Here is an 18,776-nt window from a genome sequence, read left to right on the forward strand (position 1 = left end):
GTGTCCTGGGAAAGGAATTAGCAGTCAGAATAAAGAGAGGTGACACATGGCCGCCGTGGGAAGGGTGAGAGGAGTGTAAGTGAGCACCTCGGCGGATGGCTGAGTCTGTTTACATTTGTAACGGAGTGCTAAATGGGAGCGTGTTGGCCTTGTGAAGTAGATGGTTTTCTTCCTTGACCTGGTTCCCGAGAACCTGAATCTACTGACGTCTACTCACCTGCCTCCCTTTTTATCCCTTCCAGGTTTGCAGTAAGCATTGGCTACTGGCATGACCCTTACATCCAGCATTTTGTAAGACTGTCTAAGGAGAGGAAGGCCCCCGAAATTAACAGAGGCAAGTGACCCCCTCCCTTCTCACTATTCCCTCATCAGCTGAGAGGCCTGGGGTTTTAGGGATTCACTCTTTTTTTTTTTTTTTAAACAATACAAATTTATTATCTTACAGTTCTGAAGGTCAGAAGTCAAACATGGGTCTTACTAGGCTAACATCAAAGTGTCATCAGGGCCGTTTCTTTTGGAGACCATAGGGGAGAGTCTATTTCCTTTTCTTGTCTACCTTCTAGAAACCACCTACATTCCATGGAAGATGGCCCCTTCTCCATTTCAAAGCCAGCAGTATAACATAGGGATTCATTCTTAACATGAGAGTTCCAGTGTTCCTTCTCTCCAGTAGTACATGAAAGTGCTTATTTCCCCACATCCTCACCAACACAGTGTATTATGAAACTCTTCATCTTTGTGAATCTGAGACATGAAAAGTGGTATCTTACAGTAATTTTATTTTAGATTCCTCTTATTTTTGGGTGAAGTTGAAGATCATTAGGATTATTTTTTTAAGATCTTTTTTAAATGTTTATTTTGAGAGCAGGCTAGCGAACGAGAGTTCACTTGCTTGCAAGCAGGGAGGGGCAGAGAGAGAGAGAGAGAGAGAATGAGAGCGAGAATCCCAAGCAGGCTCCATGCTGTCAGCACAGAGCCCGATGTGGGGCTCAAACCCTTGAACCGTGAGATCATGACCTGAGCTGAAATCAGGAGTCGGACACTTGCTTAGCCCACTGAGCCACCCAGGTGCCCCAAGATCATTTTTATATGTTGAAGAGCCATTTATATGTCTTTTACTGTGAACTGTCTGTTCATGGAAGGAATGACTTTTTTTGGCCTTGTTAAAGTGATAGTAACACTGTTAGGCTGTACAAGTCATTTCTATCAAGGCAGTGAAAGGAATTGAGACAGGAGGGTGACTTAGTCTCAGCCAGATTGAGAAATTGGCCAAACGACCATAGTTCTTGTGGGTGCAGGGCATCTTGGCCCTAAAGACGGATCCTATGGGTAGTTTCAATGAGAAATGCGAAGAAATTTTAAAGTGGTGCTTCCTGAGAATAAGGACATGGTACTTACTTTGAGCTGAGGGTGAAACCAGGCATCAGTAAGATTGGACGAGGCCTGGCTAAGAGGCCTTAAGCCTCCCTCCCGCACTCTTGAGGACGCTTTCCTAACAGACGCTGCAGAGGCAGGGCCCCACCATGGCGCCCTGGGTGCTGGGGGCCCTGGGCAGCAGGTCAGCCCTCCGGCCTTCCTTCTTCCTCTCCCTGGGTTGGCATCGCTAGACTAGGGCCCCATAGTAGGAGAGTGCTTCCCAAACAGCGTGTGGGGAGCATTTTTAAAATTTTTCCAATGTCCAGTCCGTTGTGGGTGATAACTCTGTAACCCACGGTAAAAAGGATCGACTAGAAAAGTGAAATGGAAGAGACATGTAACGTTTACTTATTTTTGAGACAGAGAGAGAGACAGAGCGTGAACAAGGGAGGGTCAGAGAGAGAGGGCGACACAGAATCTGAAACAGACTTCAGGCTCTGAGCTGTCAGCACAGAGCCCGACGTGGGGCTCGAACTCACGGACCGTGAGATCATGACCTGAGTCGAAGTCGGACGCTTTACCGACTGAGCCGCCCAGGCGCCCCAAAAGAGACATGTAAAACGGCAAGCTCAAATTATTTACTAGTAGAACCCATAGACATGAAATCCCTATGTCAAATTGCAGTAAGTGTCTAAATGCCACTCAAATTTTGTTCTTAAAATAGTAATACTGTAAGCAGAAGTGTTTAGAACACAGATCAATATTATCTTCCTTTGACCCTCTTTTATTTCTTGTCTCCTCTGGTCCAGCTTCCCACGCCAGAGCTTAACAAGTCAGTTTATTAGGCACCATTTGCCTGTGCACCGCTCCCCGCCCAACCCCGCCTGTGATGTTTTACAAACATCGAGGCTCTAACCCACACAGGATGGAGATGAAGGGAGCACGATAAGAAATATGGCTGTCTTTGCTTTGACATTTATCTGCCCCATTTCCTGACCCCAGAATACTTTCCAGACGGTCTCCCAATTTTGAGTTTCAGCAGAATTCAGAGTAGCTTTCACTGAGCCAGGAAAAAACACATTTCTAAGAGATCCCATGTTTTGATGTAAAATATTTTTCTTTCATATGTAGAATTAGGGGACGTTGCGTTTTCCTTAAGGTAGTTGATCCAACCATTGGATAGATTGTGCTTCTTTTGGTTCAAATGGCTTTAAAAAAAAAAAAAGAAGAAGAAGAGAATGTTAAAGTCGTTACTTCTCCCATAAGGTCTATGGATAACCTAAACCGCTACCCCTGAAGAAGGGCAGAAGTGTTGCGTTTTGTTCTCCTGGTGTGGTGAACTTGGCAAGGCTTATTTCCATCATCACTGAGTCATGGCTTGTCTCTGTCTCTCTCTCAGGATATTTTGCTCGCGTCCATGGCGTCAGTCAGCTTATAAAGGCATTTCTACGGAAGACAGAATGTCACTGTCAGATTCTAAATCTTGGGGCTGGGATGGATACCATCTTCTGGAGACTAAAGGTAAATTAAAAAATACCGCCCCCTTGTTTCCCGAATTGTTTAATTTTCTGAAGGTTCCCACCGGGTTCAAAAATGTCAGGGGCGCCTTGGTGACTCTGTCGGTTGAGCACCCGACCCTTGACTGCGGTTCAGGTCGTGATCTCTCAGTTTGTGGGTTCAGGCCCCGCATTGGGCTCTGTGCTGACGGCACAGAGGCTGCTTGGGATTCTGTCACTCTCTCACTCTCCCTCCCTCTCTGCCCTTCCCCCATCTCTCTCTCAAAATAAGTCAATAAACATGTTTTTAAATGCTAGAAATATATTCAAAAGGAATGCGGTGACTGCCTGTCTCGCGTCCCTGTCCCCATCTGCTTGCACCTGCTGTGCCACCACTGTCAGCCACGTACGTGATGTCACCAGGGCCCTACATATGTGCCTTGCTTCTTAGCTCCTGCTGTTACAAACAGGGCTTTTGATCAAAATCCTTGTATACATTCTCTGTGTGTGTGCAAGAGCCCTGCCAGTGGAGTAGCTGAGACCAGGGGCCCATGCATTTGCCGTTTTGACGACAACGAAAGACTTTACTGTCGTCGTGACGGTGTCTTCAGTATGGCTTGGAGATTTGCAAGGCTGGGTGATGGTAGCATGACACAAAGCCCTTTTAAGTTTATTTATTCATTTGGGGAGAGAGAGAGAGAATCCTAAGTGGGGCTTGGATGCGGGGCCTATCCCACGGAGCACGAGACCGTGACCCAAGCCGAAATCAAGAGTCAGAGCCCAACTGCCTGAGCCATCCAGGTGCCCCTCCATTCTCTGATTTGGTCCCTCACCTCCTTCGTTAGGGTTCAAGAGCAGGTTTAATTACACTCCCTCACAGAAGAGGAAATGGGTCCAGTTAGTGGCAGAATCAGGACCACAGGCCTGGTCTTTGATTCCGGGCTGGAATTGTAGCACCAAACCTTTTCTCTACAACGATCTCACTGATTGCGTTTTCTTTTTTGTAGGTTTGTACAGATCTCTCTCGGTTCTCCTGTCAGGTCGGTCATGTGGCAGTCATGGGTACGTGCATTTCCCCAGATTCTTGCAGAAGTACACCAAGATAAACTAGAGTGTGTGGGCCTAATGCGACCTGAGTGTGTATTTTGTCCCTCATCAGCTCACCCGATGAGGTCTTTGGTCATCGGTGCCCCCAGCCTCTCTCTCACTGAGGCGAGAAATCAGTGGCCTCAGCACAGCCTTAGTATTAACCGGTTGCCTCTGCATTCTTCATTCAGGATAAGATACCTAACGTTTCTGAAGGGCGTGCACATCCATGACCTCGGGAATGAACATGAGAGCTCTGCAGGTGGGGGGGGGGGGTTTACCCAGATGGGGCAAGGCGGGCTCCGAGAGCTTGTGCCGTCCCCAGGTGGGACAGCCAGTGGCACTGGAGCATGGAACAAACAACGGACTGCAGTTCGTCCACGTCCAGATTCCCTCCTTGTTCTCTCCAGAGAGCCCTGCGGCTGCTCGGGGGGTGGGGGGGGGGCTCTTTGCTATAGGTCGGCGGTGCCTCTGGGCCTCAGCGACCACGGTGTGGTGGAAGGAACTGGAAGAGAATGCAGTGGCAGAATGTGTGCGGTGTGAACAGAAGCCACGGGAGAAACTCCTCCTTTGGGCTTGACACCCTTTTCGACGTGGTCCCGTGGTTTGGTTTCTCCCCCCGCCGTGTAGGTGGGTTAATCATTACTAAATCTGAGATTTTTATTTCTGAGCAAGGTACGCTGAAGCTCATGTGCCCCTTCCAAGAAAAAGGTTATCTGTGAGGAGCGAGGAAGGAGAATAGTGCAGGGTCTGAAAAATTTGGTGGAGTTTTTTCGTTTTGTTTGATAATGACATTAGTTATAAGGGTTTTAAAAAAACCTGAGTTTCTTTTTAGAAAAATGATGCTTGTTTGCTCTTTGGAGCAGGAGCTGAACGGGCCAAACTTAGGCTGCCACCTGTGTTGGTAAATAAAGTTTTACTGCCAACTCCCAGTTCCTTCCATCTTCCCTATGGCTGCTTTAGCCCTACGGCAGCAGAGTGGAGAAGTCACAGCAGAGACCGTCTGGCCTGCAAAGGCTAGAGTACTGGCTGTTTACAGCACGTTCGCTGATCCCTGTTTTTGAGCTCTATGTGCTTCTGTAAAAGAGGAGGGGAAATCTCGTCGGCTAGTCTTGTCGTCTCGTGCACCTTCCACCTGGGAGGGTCCCCTGGCTGCACCAGCAGAGGCTTGGCTGTGGGTCACAGGCTTTGTGCTGCCGCTGGTGTGTGAGCTCGTTCTGTATGACGTCAGGCCCCAAGACCAGTCGAAGGGACAGTTGAAGGCTCTCACCTTCAAGCAGCGAGTGAGAGTAGGGTGCAGGAAAGCCAGTACAACCCCAGACAAAGAATAAAGGGTGAGTGAAATCCTTTAAGGGACCTCAGCTTCTTGGTGTCTCTTGAATCCTATTTCCACACGGCCAGAGGATCAAGGACGCAGGGGGTCAGTCTCAATATGGCAGCCTGTGCAGCGGTCGGCCACGTTGGATCTCCTTTGAGCCTACGGGATACTCTTCCTCACGGTTGTCCCCGGCTGCCCTCCGGTAGCTATCCACGGTCCTGGTTGCCTTCCATGCCTCCTGTGACGTGCAAGCTACTGGCGAGTGGAGTGTCGGAAGGGCTTAGGGAATCCCAGAATAAAAAGTTGAAGCGTCATGTCCCACAGCCATTTGTTGCCCCTTTCCCAAAGGCAAGAAAGAAGATGTCTGTTCCTTAAAAGCTCCAGGTGTGCCTTTTGGAAGCTCTCCCTCCATGGTGACCCCTTAATCGGCATTCTTAAGAGGGCAAGTAGCTGATGAGTGGGAAAGCTCTTTAGAAAGTCAGAAGTCCTAGACGAGCTATAGGATTATATGCTGTCCTGCATTTGCTTTTGTTCTCCGGGTCTTCTAGAATTTTAGCGTGTCCTTAACCTCATATCATGTGAGCGAAATCCTTAGAGGTTGTTCTGGAATTTCCTAGCAAAAGTCATCTTCTGGTATGCTCTAAACGTTTCCTCCGAATATCTTCGGACAGCTTTTTACCCGGCCCTGCCCTACACACGGGCAGGGGAGCGCGGCAGCACCGAGAGAGAACGGTTGAGATCGGTGAGCGTGTCTCTTCTGATGGGTCAGGAGACGGTCTTTGTCTCTGTCTTCCTGTCTCCCCCTTCCTCCCTCCCCTTTTGTCCCCCAGACCAGATCCCCTGAGATTTTCCAAGGGCGAGGGGTAGCTGGCTCTCACAGTTCTGACACTTGCCCTCAGGGTCACCTCCTACTGGAAAATGCTTGCTTGTGATTGCTGCCCCCCCGCTCCCCCCTGCCTGTCATGCTGTCTTGGGGGGCCGGCTCCCTCTCTGTCCCTGCTGTCCATCGCTCGTTACTGTGCACGTAAATGGTGTTCTGCGCAGTTGCTCAAGTCAGAAAGAGGGGTGTCATCCTCACCCCAGCTCTTCCTTAATCCCGGCCCACACCTGTGAGGCCCACCACCGGGTTCTGGGCACCAACCGTTGTCTTTTTCTTGGTCTTTCTTTCCACTTTAAGTAAGCGGCTCTGTACTTGTGGAATGTAAGTACAGGTGGATACGGAGGCGTTAGAAGAGCGCTTTGGGGGGGCGCCGGGCAGGTCACCAGGTTGTGGAGCGCCTTGTTTCTTTCCCCAAGCCTCAGGGGCATCGGGAGCTGCTGCAGGCAACACGCAGGGTGTCGCTGAGGGTCCAGACAGCGGTGTCCTTACAGTGTGTGCAGTTGGCGAGCTGAGGAGGAGAGAATGCGTTCATGAATACGCATCGGGGCTGAGGGACCGGTTGGACATGACAGAGAATGTGCTAGGATGGCCAGGGGGCCAAGGGGAGAGCAGGCCGTGGATGTAGAAGGGGGAGCAGGGTCGTGTGTGTGTGTGTGTGTGCGTGTGCGTGCGTGTGCGTCTGGCACGCTTTTTTACTGCAGCCCTCAGTAAAGATAAATGTACACCCCAGGCCAAGACCTAATTCTAAGTACCCATGTCAATAAGGTTTTTAAGTTTATTTATTTAACTTGAGAGAGAGAACCGGTGGGGGAAGGGCAGAGAGAGAAGGGGACAGAAGATCCAAAGCGGGCCCTGGCCCCTACGTGGGGCTCAGACTCTCGAGCCGTGAGATCATGACCTGAGCCAATGTCAGACACTTAACCGACGGAGCCACCTCGGCGCCCTGTCCCCGTGACAGTCAATGATAAAGGCACACACGTGGCACTTACTAAGGCAGGTCCTGTTCTGAGTGTCCCTTGTGTGTACTTATTTCCTCATTACTCCTCACAACCCCGTGAGGTGCTGTCCCTGTCTCTGCTTCGCAGAGGAGGGAAACTTGGCCCAGGGAGTGGAGTGACTTTGGGGCCTCGCAGCAGACAGGCGGTGGAGCTGGGATTCGAACCCCCGTCCCCTGCTCCAGAGCACCTGCCCTTTACCACCCGCTGTATCCTCCCCTCACAGAAAAAAGTAAACGTGTCACAAAACAGTACTCACCCCCACTGTGTGCGATGCTTCGGCATTTTTGCTGTTTTATTCCATTTTATCCCTCAAATGCTGGTCAGCATTGGTGTCCTGACCCTCTCTGAGTCCTCTCGATCTGCTTTTTGGAAAATTCTGTCAGGTCCTACTCCCCCAGCGCCTCCACATACCCCCACCTCCATCCCAGGCACTGGTCCCCCAGTTCAGGCTCCCCGTGACTTCTTCCCTGGACAGCTGTGAACCCCTGACTCCTGTCTTCCATCCATTCCCCACGCGGAGACCACAGTAATCTGGAAAATACATCTCTGCCCATATCGTTCCTGGATGTCAAACCCTTAAGTGCCCTGATGCTCTTCGGGGCCTAGTACTCGCTCGGTACATGAAGGTGGTCAGTAAATGTAGGAGTGAATACATAATTCTAAAGCTTACTGCGTGTTTTTCCTCAGGATGAAGATCTTCTCCCAAGTAAATATTTTGAAGTGGACTTTCCCATGATAGTCACGAGAAAGCTGCACAGCATCAAGTGAGTATGGCTTTGACCAGATGAGAGAGCCCGGTAGGATTCAGGGGCAGCGTTCAGGAGGTGGCCCGTCTGAACGCCAGAGACCTCATTTTAGGGGACTCTTCCCTTTTACCCCCTTCCCACCTTCTTTCTGGCCCCAAGATCCCCATTCCAAACTGTCTTCAAAATGAAATGTCCCCTCCCTTGCAACTCTTCTGTCCGTTAACGTAATTTCTCTGAACACTTAATAGAAATGACCTATAGTGGTATAATTTTAATCTGAAATTAAAAAAAAAATGTTTTAATGTTTTATTTATTTTTGAGAGAGAGAGAGGGAGACAGAGTATGAGTGGGGGAGAGGCAGAGAGAGAGACAGAATCCAAAGCAGGGCCCAGGCTCTGAGCTGTCAGCACAGAGTCCCACGTGGGGCTCGAACTCATGAATCGTGAGATCATGACCTGAGCCAAAGGTGGACACTTAACCGACTGAGCCAACCAGGCGCTCCAATAATCTGAATTTTTATGTGTGCTCCGGCTACTTCTGTATCTCCAGAGCATAGAAAGGGGCCTGTCTCACAGCAGATGTGTAGTAAATAGCGTTTGAATGAATAATGGGAGGCCAACTTGGCCATTTACTATATATGAGATAGTATGGGGGCCACCCTGAGTCCATGTTTTAAGAATTCTGCAGTTATAGATGACGAGTTTGTGAATCTTTGCTGAGAGCTTTTGGAGCACCATGTGAAATGCTTCACTCAGATGATCTCATTCAGCCCTCAGAGCCGACTCAGGAATGACATGCTTTTATTAGCAGTTGAGGAAACCAAAGCTCAAAGAAGTTAAGCTAATTTCCATAAGGTTACCTGTTGACAAAGGGGTAAAGCTGAAATTTAAACCCTGACCTCAAGCCCAAGGTCAGATTTTCTCAGTGGTTTTTAACGTATACTTCTTCCCCTTCTTTTTAACTTAGTCATTTAAACAAAATCTTAAGTCTTACATTTAAAAAAATTTTTAGTAAACATTAAAACTTTCACCTTGTCCTTTAAAGAGGTGTAATTCCCACAAGCTAGAAATAGTTTTCAAGTTTTTTTTTTTTTCTAACTTACCCTATGGAAACAAGTTTTCCCCTTTTCCAAATACAAGATTATATTACACGGAATGTGCATTTTATCTAAAAAAATTTTTTTTTAATATTTATTTATTTTTGAGAGAGGGAGACAGAGTGCAAGCTGGGGAGGGGCACAGAGACAGGGAGACACAGAATCCGAAGCAAGCTCCAGGCTCTGAGCTGTCAGCACAGAGCTCAACGCAGGGCTCAACCTCACGAGCTGTGTGCGAGATCATGACCTGAGCCGAACGGAGTTGGATGCTCAACCGACTGACCACCCGGGCGCCCCACGTAGTGTGCATTTGAGATGCGCTATGGCATCTGACGCTGTGCAGCCACAGAATACGACCTAGCTTGTTAGGACACCGAGTCAAATAAGAGCAGGTGGGCTCTCACTTAAGCCTAGAGGAGGTTTCTGGGGTGAAAGATGTGTGTATGGTGGTTGCGATACGGAAATCGGCTCTCTGCTGTCTAATTTTTTGCACATTCTGGAGGAGAGCAGAGTCATCACAGAAATGTTACTGAACGTCAGGTCTGAGTAGGAATCGGTTTGTTTAGTTGTCTGTGGTTAATAATGGTTAAAAGTTTTAATTGAGTGAGCAGAAGCAGGAAACGAGAGATGGCTTGGAAAACACTGGAACGTTTGGAAACATATCGCTAGCCTATCTTTGGCGATTTCTCCGTCTTGAGTGTTTCGTGATCAGTTTGTGACTTGACGTCAGGTTCAGAGTGTAACGCTTACTGACCTACTCTGACAGCTGATCCACTGAATTTTTCATGTGTGTGCCTAGGGTCAGACGTGATTAAGCAGCAGGCCCTCTGGAGTCGCCCTTGCTTTGAGCAGTAGCGGTACCTATTGGCCATTTCGGTAGTGGGTGTTTGCGTTTTTTCACTAACTAAGCTACTTGACTCATTTCTCTCTCTTTCCCATCTTCCCATAGACACAAGCCTTTCTTATTACAACCCATTATAGAATTACATTCAGAGGACACACTGCAAATTGGCAAGTACCCTTAACCTAAGTAATACAGTATGGGCTACCTCTCTGCTTTTCTTCCCCTTTCTTTTTAAAGATGGTGTGTGTGTGTGTGTGTGTGTGTGTGTGTGTGTGTATGTGTGTGAGCCTGCGCGTCTGAGTCTGCGCGTGTGTGCACATGAGGTCACAGGGTGTATACTTCTGCATCACATTTACTGTGAAGGAACTTGAAACAATTTTTTGTATGGCCCCTCTTAGGTGTCCATAGGTCCCAATCTTAAATCTTTTGAAAAACATTTCAGTGAGTTGCAAACATTTCAAATATAGGAGCTTCTTCCCGAAAATCTTTTCCTTGGAAAAATCCAGTCCGGCAGCCTCAGACCCTGACTCCTACATGGCTGCTTCGCTGAGAGGGAATGCACATCCCCACCGCTGTTGTCTCGTACCTGACCCGCTTCACCTGTTACGTTAGGCCCTTGGCCCCGGGGCTCAGTTTTTCCCCGTAAGTTTTCAGTATGAGTGTTTCCAACAACTCTTTCCTCCCTTCTAAGCCTTTGAAACTAAGATCACAAACACTCTTCCAGAATGTCCCATTGTGTTCAGTGTGTGTCTGACAGAGAAGTTCAAGGGGCTTATTAATAATTCAGGCCAGAAAACATGCTCAGAGAGGATGGCCTTAGATGGTGGGCACAGAGAACACAGGAAACGTCAGGCAACTAGACAGGCCTCTACACCAGCACAGTGCCCTCGTCACGCTCCTAGTGAACAGACTCCCACAGAAACTAATATCTCCTCCATCCTTTGTTTCCGTCGTACAAATTTTTAAGTAGAACCTCCTCAGGCTTTGCCATTGGCTGGCACATCTGCTTTCTCTACATTGTAGCCGTCACACTTTTCTGTGTATTTGGTTAATATTTGCGTCAGGGGGCGCCTGGGTGGCGCAGTCGGTTAAGCGTCCGACTTCAGCCAGGTCACGATCTCGCGGTCCGTGAGTTCGAGCCCCGCGTCAGGCTCTGGGCTGATGGCTCAGAGCCTGGAGCCTGTTTCCGATTCTGTGTCTCCCTCTCTCTCTGCCCCTCCCCCGTTCATGCTCTGTCTCTCTCTGTCCCAAAAATAAATAAAACGTTGAAAAAAAAATTTTAAAAAAATATTTGCGTCAGAAGGATTAGCTGTAATGAAAGGGTTAGCCCTTTGCGTTGCCTTCGACCCATCAGTGTAGAAACAGCTCAAGTAGAAAGTAAAGACCCTGCGTAATCTCTCCCCCCACCACGATAACCACCGTGCAGGGTGTTTTCTCCTGTGGATGGACAGTGTACCTAGAGGCAGGTAAATATCACGCGTAAGAAAATACACATGGAAATAGAATCCCGTGCCCGGCCCGCAAAAGGTTCAGTAAATTTTTGTTGAAGGAATGTATGCCTATATTGAATAAATAAATATATATGATGTAGATCAACATGCATTTGTTGAAAGAGGGAATCTATACTTCTATAAATAAATAAATACAGTTTTATGTATAATTTTAGTAAAGCGAATCATTTACACGTACTGTTTTGAAACTTGTTCTTCGTGCATCCTAGTGAAGCACGGCTGTCTTCATGTTGCCATATTAGATCTACCTCGTTATTTCTGGTGACTTCGTAGTACTCCTCTGCATGGAAATTCCATTTTACTTAACGTCTTCGCTCCTGATGGTCCTTTAGATTGCCGCCTTCTTTATGGTTTCCTGTGAAACAGTTTTGTAGAAGGCCTAGTTATAGGTGCATATTTGCAGGAATTGCCAGTTCAAAAAATTGTACCTTATGAATTCTAATAGCTACTGCCAAGCCGTGCTTCAAGACCCTTTCGACTAATTTGTATTTTCACTAGAGTAGATGAGGGTTCTCTTTCCCTACACCCTCGCTAACACTGGCTACTACCATTTTTAAAAATTCCTGCCAGTCTGCCAAATCTATGAATTAAAAAATTTTTTGTAACTTTTTTTGTTTGTTTTAAATTTTTATAACTTTGAACGTGCTAGTGGAACGGAGTACCCTTCCTTCTGTTGGCCTGTGGGATTTCTTTGTAAATTTCCTTTGCTCATATATTTTCCAGTTGCATTGTTTCATTTTCTTTTCAATTTATAGGAATCCTTTACAACATAAAGCAATGTTCTTTGATATAAATCCCTCATCAACTGTTGATTGGCAGATTTCTTTCCTAGCCTTTCACTTGGTTTTTAACTCTGGGTTTGTGTCTTGTGTAGGCAAATTTTCTAGTCCTGTCCTTGATAGTTTTTGATCTTGCCATCATACTGGGAGAGGGACAGTTGAAATATAAATTAATGAAAATACAAATGTGAGTGAAAATTTGAGAAAAGTGATAGGCGATGATAACAGACACACTTTCACTGAAAAATTGCCCTATTTCATTAAACCTTTGAGGCTGTGATTGCAAGAATCACACTATTTATTTTCTATCAGGAAAGAAAAGGTGCTGCTAAGTTAAACCGAAACGTTATTGACTGATGCATCCTCATTTCAGAAATGTGAAACTGAGAAAAAATACGCATCTTGAAATTGATCATTTCTTAAAGCTGAAATATGCATGAGGTGAAACTTAAAAGTATCTAAATGGGCACACAATGAAAAGTAAGTCCGAATGAGTAAATCAAGGGGGACGTCTGGGTGGCTCAGTCAGTCAAATGGCCAAGTCTTGATTTGGGCTCAGGTCAGGATCTCACAGTTCATGAGTTTGAGCCCTGCACTGGACTCTGTGTTATTAGCACAGAGCCTGCTTGGGATTCTTTCTCTCCCTCTTTCTCCACCCTTACCCCACTCTCCCCCCACCCCCACCCCCCGCCATCTCTCAAAATAAATAAGTAAATGAACCTCCATGTACCCATCACGGAACTTTTAACTGTGGCCAATTTCATCCGTTCCAGTGGTTCTAAAAGTGTAGTCCTGGACTAGTGACATCACCACTGCGGAGCATTTGTTGGAAATACAGATGTCTAGCTTTTGAAAGAATTTGACAAAATGTCTACTTCTGGAAGATCTGCTACATCAGAAACCTGGGGGGTAGAAGCCATCAGTCTGTTTTAACAAGCCCGCCAGGTGATTCTGATGACTGCCAAAGCTCGAGAACCACTATAGAAACCAATGCTGTCTGACCTCTGTGGGAGCATTTTCAAGCAAATGTCATCATTGTAGTTGTAAATACTTTAGAAGCTATTTTCTTTTAAACACAGTATCTCACAAATTGGCACGACATTTAGAGAGTGGCCAGCCGATCGGTACCAATACTTAAATAGGTTACCCTTTGACCTCCTAATTCTACTCCTAGAGACCTACTTAACTGGACAGGTGCTTCATGAGGTCTATACAAAGATGCTCATCGCAGTGCCTCAGATGGAGAAAATTTGGAGATACCACAGGCCTAATCGTGAGGGCTTGGCTGAGTAAGTCGTTTTATCCACTGATGGAATGCTAGGAAATCATTACAGACGATGATGTCATTGATATTACTGTTAAGTAGGAAAAGCAGTTTTCAAAAGAAGAATTGGCCCTGTTTTCTTTTTCCTGTGTGATGTGTGTGTACGTATTTGTGTGACAGAAAATGTGCTTATGTTGTGTGTATGGGGTTATGTTGTATGTATAGAAGAAAGACTGGAATGTTCTATACCAAAACATTAATAGTTGGAAGATGTGATTTTCGTTCATTCCACCCTCCTCCTTCCTGATTTTTTTTTTTTCCTTTTTGCAGTGGGACATGTATTTGTGTAATGGAGAAAAAATAATTTAATTTTGAAAAGAAATCCATTGAAATGATCATCTCTGGATGAATTTCTGTTGAAATGATAATCTCTTTCCAGATGGACACCTGTTGGATTCAAAGAGCTATGCCATTATTGGAGCAGATCTCCGAGATTCACCTGAACTCGAAGAGAAGCTAAAGAAATGGAACATGAATCCACAGTGAGATCTTGTTTTAACCTCTTACGCGTTTGTGATTTCATGCGAATACGAAATAAGGTCAGGTGAAAGTGCAGCATGAGACCCGTGTTCCGTTTTTAATTCTGAAATGTTTATCATTTCATGGCTATGAGGGAGGTTTTCTAAGTTTTTGAGAAGCAATGTTTCTCCTGTTTTCACATCAGAATCACGTGTATTGCTTTTATGACATACTGATGCCTAATACCATAAAGTTTGAGAGAAGATAATTCTATGTATAGAAACCTACAACTGCAGGGCGCCTGGGTGGCTCAGTTGGTTAAGCGTCCAACTCTTGATTTCCGCTCAGGTCATGATCTCACGGTTGGGGAGATCGAGCCCCATGTCAGGCTTTGCGCTGACAGCTTGGAGATTATATTAAGTATGCGTGTGAAAGCAGTTGAACGGAAATTGGCGCATAAGCTATAATCTGTAGATTATTACAGTTGCAGTGGTAACCAGCAGCAACCCGCTGCGAACGTAGAAACACACCATTTGGGCAAATGTGCTACATAGCCAGGGAAATAACCACTTACAAATCAGGAGAGCTCTTGGGATGCCTGCGTGGCTCAGTTGGTTAAGCATCCAACTTCTGATTTCGGCTCAGGTCGTGATCTCATGGTTCATGAGATTGAGCCCCACATTGGGCTCTGTGCTGACAGAGCCTGCTTGGGATTCTTCCTCCCTCTCTCTCTGTTCCTCCCCTGCTTGCCCTCTGTCTCTCTCAAAATAAGTAAATACACTTAAAAAAAAATTAATCAGGGGAGCTCCTGATAGGCAAGTTTGCCTCACTTCTGGAGATTTACAAAATGGATAAGGAACAGCGGCTATCACAAGTATTAGAATTACATCCATAGTTCTCTGGGGTTCATTTGTGCTCTGTGTTTTCCTCCGTGGGCTGTTTTCGCTTCACTTAGACTTCTCTTCTGAAAAGTATTAATCCTGTTTTTAATATTGGCGAAGCTACCTCTTAAAACTACACTGTAAACGTGTCTAACTTTTCATTTTCAAATAATTCAAATTTGTAAAAAAAAAGTTGCAAAAGCTGTACAGGAAATTCCCACGTAGCCTTCTCCACCTGGCTTCCCCCCATGTGGTAATACCGTATGTAATAGTCGGTGCCTTTTGCATTAAAAAGGTTTTTGGAGGGGCACGTGGGTAGCTCAGTCGGTTAAGCATCCGACTTCAGCTCAGTTCGTGGTCTCATGGTTCGTGGGTTCGAGCCTTGCATCAGGCTCTGTGCTGACAGCTTGGAGCCTGGAGGCCTGGAGCCTGCTTCAGATCCTGTGTCTCCCTCTCTCTCTGCCCCTCCCCTGCTTGTGCTCTGTCTCTCAAAAATAAATAAACATTAAAAAAATTTTTTTAAATCAATAAAAACGTTTTTGGAACTGTTTTTCTCTAATTACCAACCTATTGAGGTTTTGAAACTTTTTTTTCCACCCACTCACTTTTTCTAATCGTTCCTATTGATATAATCTGGGGTTTTAGACTTAGGTTAAAAAAAATTGCTTACTTTAAACTTCCTTTTAATGTTTTTCTTTCTGATTTTCAACTTCATCTTGGACTTCATTGTCTATCCTCTGGATTTAGTTCTCTCATTCTTTGTACCATGACCCAATTGGGTCCAGAGAGCATTTGTAGATATATACATACATATGTGTGTGTGTATTTGTATACACATACATATATATTTATTTTAGAGAGAGAGAAAGAGAGCATGTGCAAGTCAGGGAGAGGGGTAGAGAAAACGAGAGAGAGAGATAAGATCCCAAGCAGGCTGCGTGCTCAACGTGGAGTGCCAACACAGGGCTCAATCCCATAACCCTCGGATCATGACCTGAGCCGAAATCAAGTCAGATGCTCAACTGACTGGGGTACCCAGGCGCACCTGGATATATATTTTTAATTTCATTTAGTGTTTATTTATTTTTGAGAGAGAGTGCGAGCACGAGCCGGGGAGGAGCAGAGAGAAAGGGAGACACGGAATCCGAAGCAGGCTCCAGGCTCTGAGCGGTGAGCAGAGCCCGATGTGGGGCTCGAACCCATGGACTGTGAGATTATGACTTGAGCTGAAGTTGGATGCTTGACCGACTGAGCCACCCAGGCACCCCTGGGTGTATATTTTTAAGTCACTTGAGTTGTACAACATTTCCTTGTCAAAAAAAGGAAAAAAAAAAAAAAAAAAAAGGAAATCCTGATAAACAGTAACAGTGGATAGTCGGGACTGTCAGGTCAAAGCCAGCAGCATTTGTGGGTAGCCTTTCTCTCTAGTGATCATGAGTCCAGGCACTGAGTCTAACTGCATGGGTTACATTCTGACACTAATGTACACGATGTTCTTTTCAGCAAATTTCTTGGGTATTTTCAGTTCAGACAATTTATTTGTTTTGAAATTCCCCACCAATAAAAATAGGCAAAAATAATCTACGTGCTTTGTGAGAAAACTAGCAACCAGCCATGAGGAACAGCAGCGTAAAGGGGCAGAGAAGGAGGAGGATCCAGTAAAGGAGTCAGAAGGAGCAGGAATAAATCAGCAGAGCTCACATAATTTAGGGCTGCCTGTGTTCCCTTCCAACATGTAAAGCTTTTAGAGATTTCTGTAGGAGTTTATTGCTTTTCCTGTTTCGTAATTTGTTCGTTACTTCGGGTCTGGTAACTCAGACCGCATACTAATGTGTCATTTGCTGAAGACTGTTCGTGTTGTTTTTAATTCTTGATGACAAAAGTCTGTGTGAGAAGAATTAGATTCTGTTGAAGGGATAGCAGTATTTCTGCATTTTATCAGTCAGCTTTTGACGTGTACCAAAATCTCTGCAGCCTCAGCGGTCTCGAACAACTCACAATTCAGAGCAGTTCACAAGTTGCTCAGGATTGTGTGAGTTGACCATTTGGACTGGGCTTCGCTGGGTGGTTCTTCCACTGGAGCCAGCTGCAGCTGAGGTCCCCTGGGGTTCCCTCCTATGCGGATGCCTCATTCTCACGCACAGGGCCTCCCCTCCGATAGCAAGCCGGCTTGGGTTCATTGCCACACTGGTTCAGGCTGCTGAGCAAGAGGGCAAGGGCCAACGTGCAAGTGATTTTCAGCTTCCGCTTGCGTCGTGTTTGCTACTGTTGTATTGGCCACAGCAAGTTACAGGCCTAACCCAGATTCCAGGGGAAGGGAACTAGACTACCTGGGAGCAAGGGGTCTGCAGGGCCACCTCGTCACCATGTGCGGGCATGCCGGGGGAGAATTTGGAGCCAGCCAGACAAAACCTTGCTCAGTGCTCACGTTGTTACGGTCTGAAACTTTGGGTCACAACGGGGCTCTCCGCCTCTTAGCGCCCTGATAGTTGACGTGCTATCCGGGGCTTCTCCTCTTCCTGCGGTGTGCACCCCAGGGTTTTCCTGCCCTGCCAGCACTATCCGTGGCTGCCGTTAGAGTCCCGATTTGATGAATACATACTTATGTGCCTTTTTTCTTCTCTGAAGATTGCCAACACTGCTGATAACGGAACGTGTGCTGGTTTACATGACTCCGGAGCAGTCGGCCAACCTTCTCAAGTGGGCAGCTAACAGTTTTGAGACAGCTGTGTTCATAAACCATGAACAGGTAAAAGGAAGCTCCAAGACCTTTGCGTGCTGTATGCGTTCGCGTGGTGGCTAACCCTCTCTGAGCAACCTCAGTATAAATTTCCACTCACTCTTTTCCTTCCGCCTCTGGCCACACACACATCTCCTTTTTAAATCGATTCCAGCAATTCCCAGCGTTCCTGATTTCTTAACTTCCTGCAAACTCGCAGCCAGGGTTTTTGGAACTTCTCTCTTGGCCTTTACAAAAACTTTGTAAAGTTCACATTTTACCGTTGTATTAATTATAGAGTCATAGATCGCGATGGAAGGAATTTTGGCTAACATATGGGTGTCAGGGTAGCGAACCCTGATTCCTTCCGAGGCAGGCAGGTGATGCAGTGGAGGAAGTTGGCCAGGTGTAAGGCAGACAGGAGTGCTGGGGACTCTGGTGAACCACAGTTCACCCCTGCTCAGTGCCACCTCGTTCCCATGTGGACATGGGAGCCCGGAGTTGAGAACCCCCAATTTTTCAGGAGAAGCTACAGTGTAGAATTTTAATGTAAAATTCCTAATTTGTAAGATCCCCGAGTTTGGCCCGCTGGTTGCCTGTTTTTCTCTTCTGATGTGGTGGGAAGGCTTCTGTTTTAGAGCTTTGGAATTACTCAGCGTGGGTCCGAGTCCTGGCCCTGGCTCTTAGGATTGGCCGGGTGCCCTTAGGCAGAATTGTAGGGTGGTTGGGAGTCCATGCTCTGGAGGTAGATTGCCTAGCTGTGTGACCTGGACAAGTTTCATAACCTCTCCGTGCTGTCTCTTGATCAGGAAAATGAGAATACTAACAGTCCCGACGTTAATAAGGTGTAGTGAGGAGTAAGCGAGTTAATTTGTACAAGAGCGTTTTCAGGATTGCCCGGCTGCTGAGCAGGTTATTAGCTGTTATTTGGATCTTTCTGAGCCCCAGGTCCTTGTTTTTGATTTTGATTTGTTTTTAAAAAAGTTCTCTACTTATTTTGAGAGAGAGCATGAGCAGGGAAGGAGCGGGGTGGGGATGGGTGGAGAGAATCCCAAGCAGGCTCTGCGTTGGCAGCCTGGAGCTTGACACGGGGCTTGATCCCACGAACTGTGAGATCATGACTTGAGCCGAAATAAGGCTTGGATGGACGCTCAAGTAACTGAACCACCCCGGTGCCCCCGCCAGGGCTTTGTTTATAAAGGGATAACTTCTCTGGACTATTATGGGAGTTCATGAGATGATGTGTAGCGGGAGGCACGTGACTGAATGCATGGTGGCTAATT

At 46.5% G+C, this 18,776-nt stretch overlaps 1 protein-coding gene across 1 annotated transcript in view; it reads left to right on the forward strand.

Annotated features, from left to right (window-relative positions):
* Positions 1-242: 242 nt before the first annotated feature.
* The window catches only part of LOC147573018 (leucine carboxyl methyltransferase 1-like), a 28,100-nt gene continuing 9,566 nt past the window's right edge, over positions 243-18,776 (forward strand). The window contains exons 1-6 of the mRNA XM_086692473.1: positions 243-334; positions 2,756-2,877; positions 7,822-7,898; positions 9,926-9,987; positions 13,814-13,916; positions 17,403-17,523. Of these exons, the coding sequence (XP_086548599.1) occupies positions 2,851-2,877; positions 7,822-7,898; positions 9,926-9,987; positions 13,814-13,916; positions 17,403-17,523 (390 nt within the window). The 5' untranslated portion in view covers positions 243-334; positions 2,756-2,850. The remainder of the gene's footprint in view (positions 335-2,755; positions 2,878-7,821; positions 7,899-9,925; positions 9,988-13,813; positions 13,917-17,402; positions 17,524-18,776) is intronic.

This window comes from Puma concolor, chromosome E3 (assembly GCF_028749965.1).
Source record: "Puma concolor isolate L17-30 chromosome E3, mPumCon1.1.hap2, whole genome shotgun sequence".
NCBI lineage: Eukaryota > Metazoa > Chordata > Mammalia > Carnivora > Felidae > Puma > Puma concolor.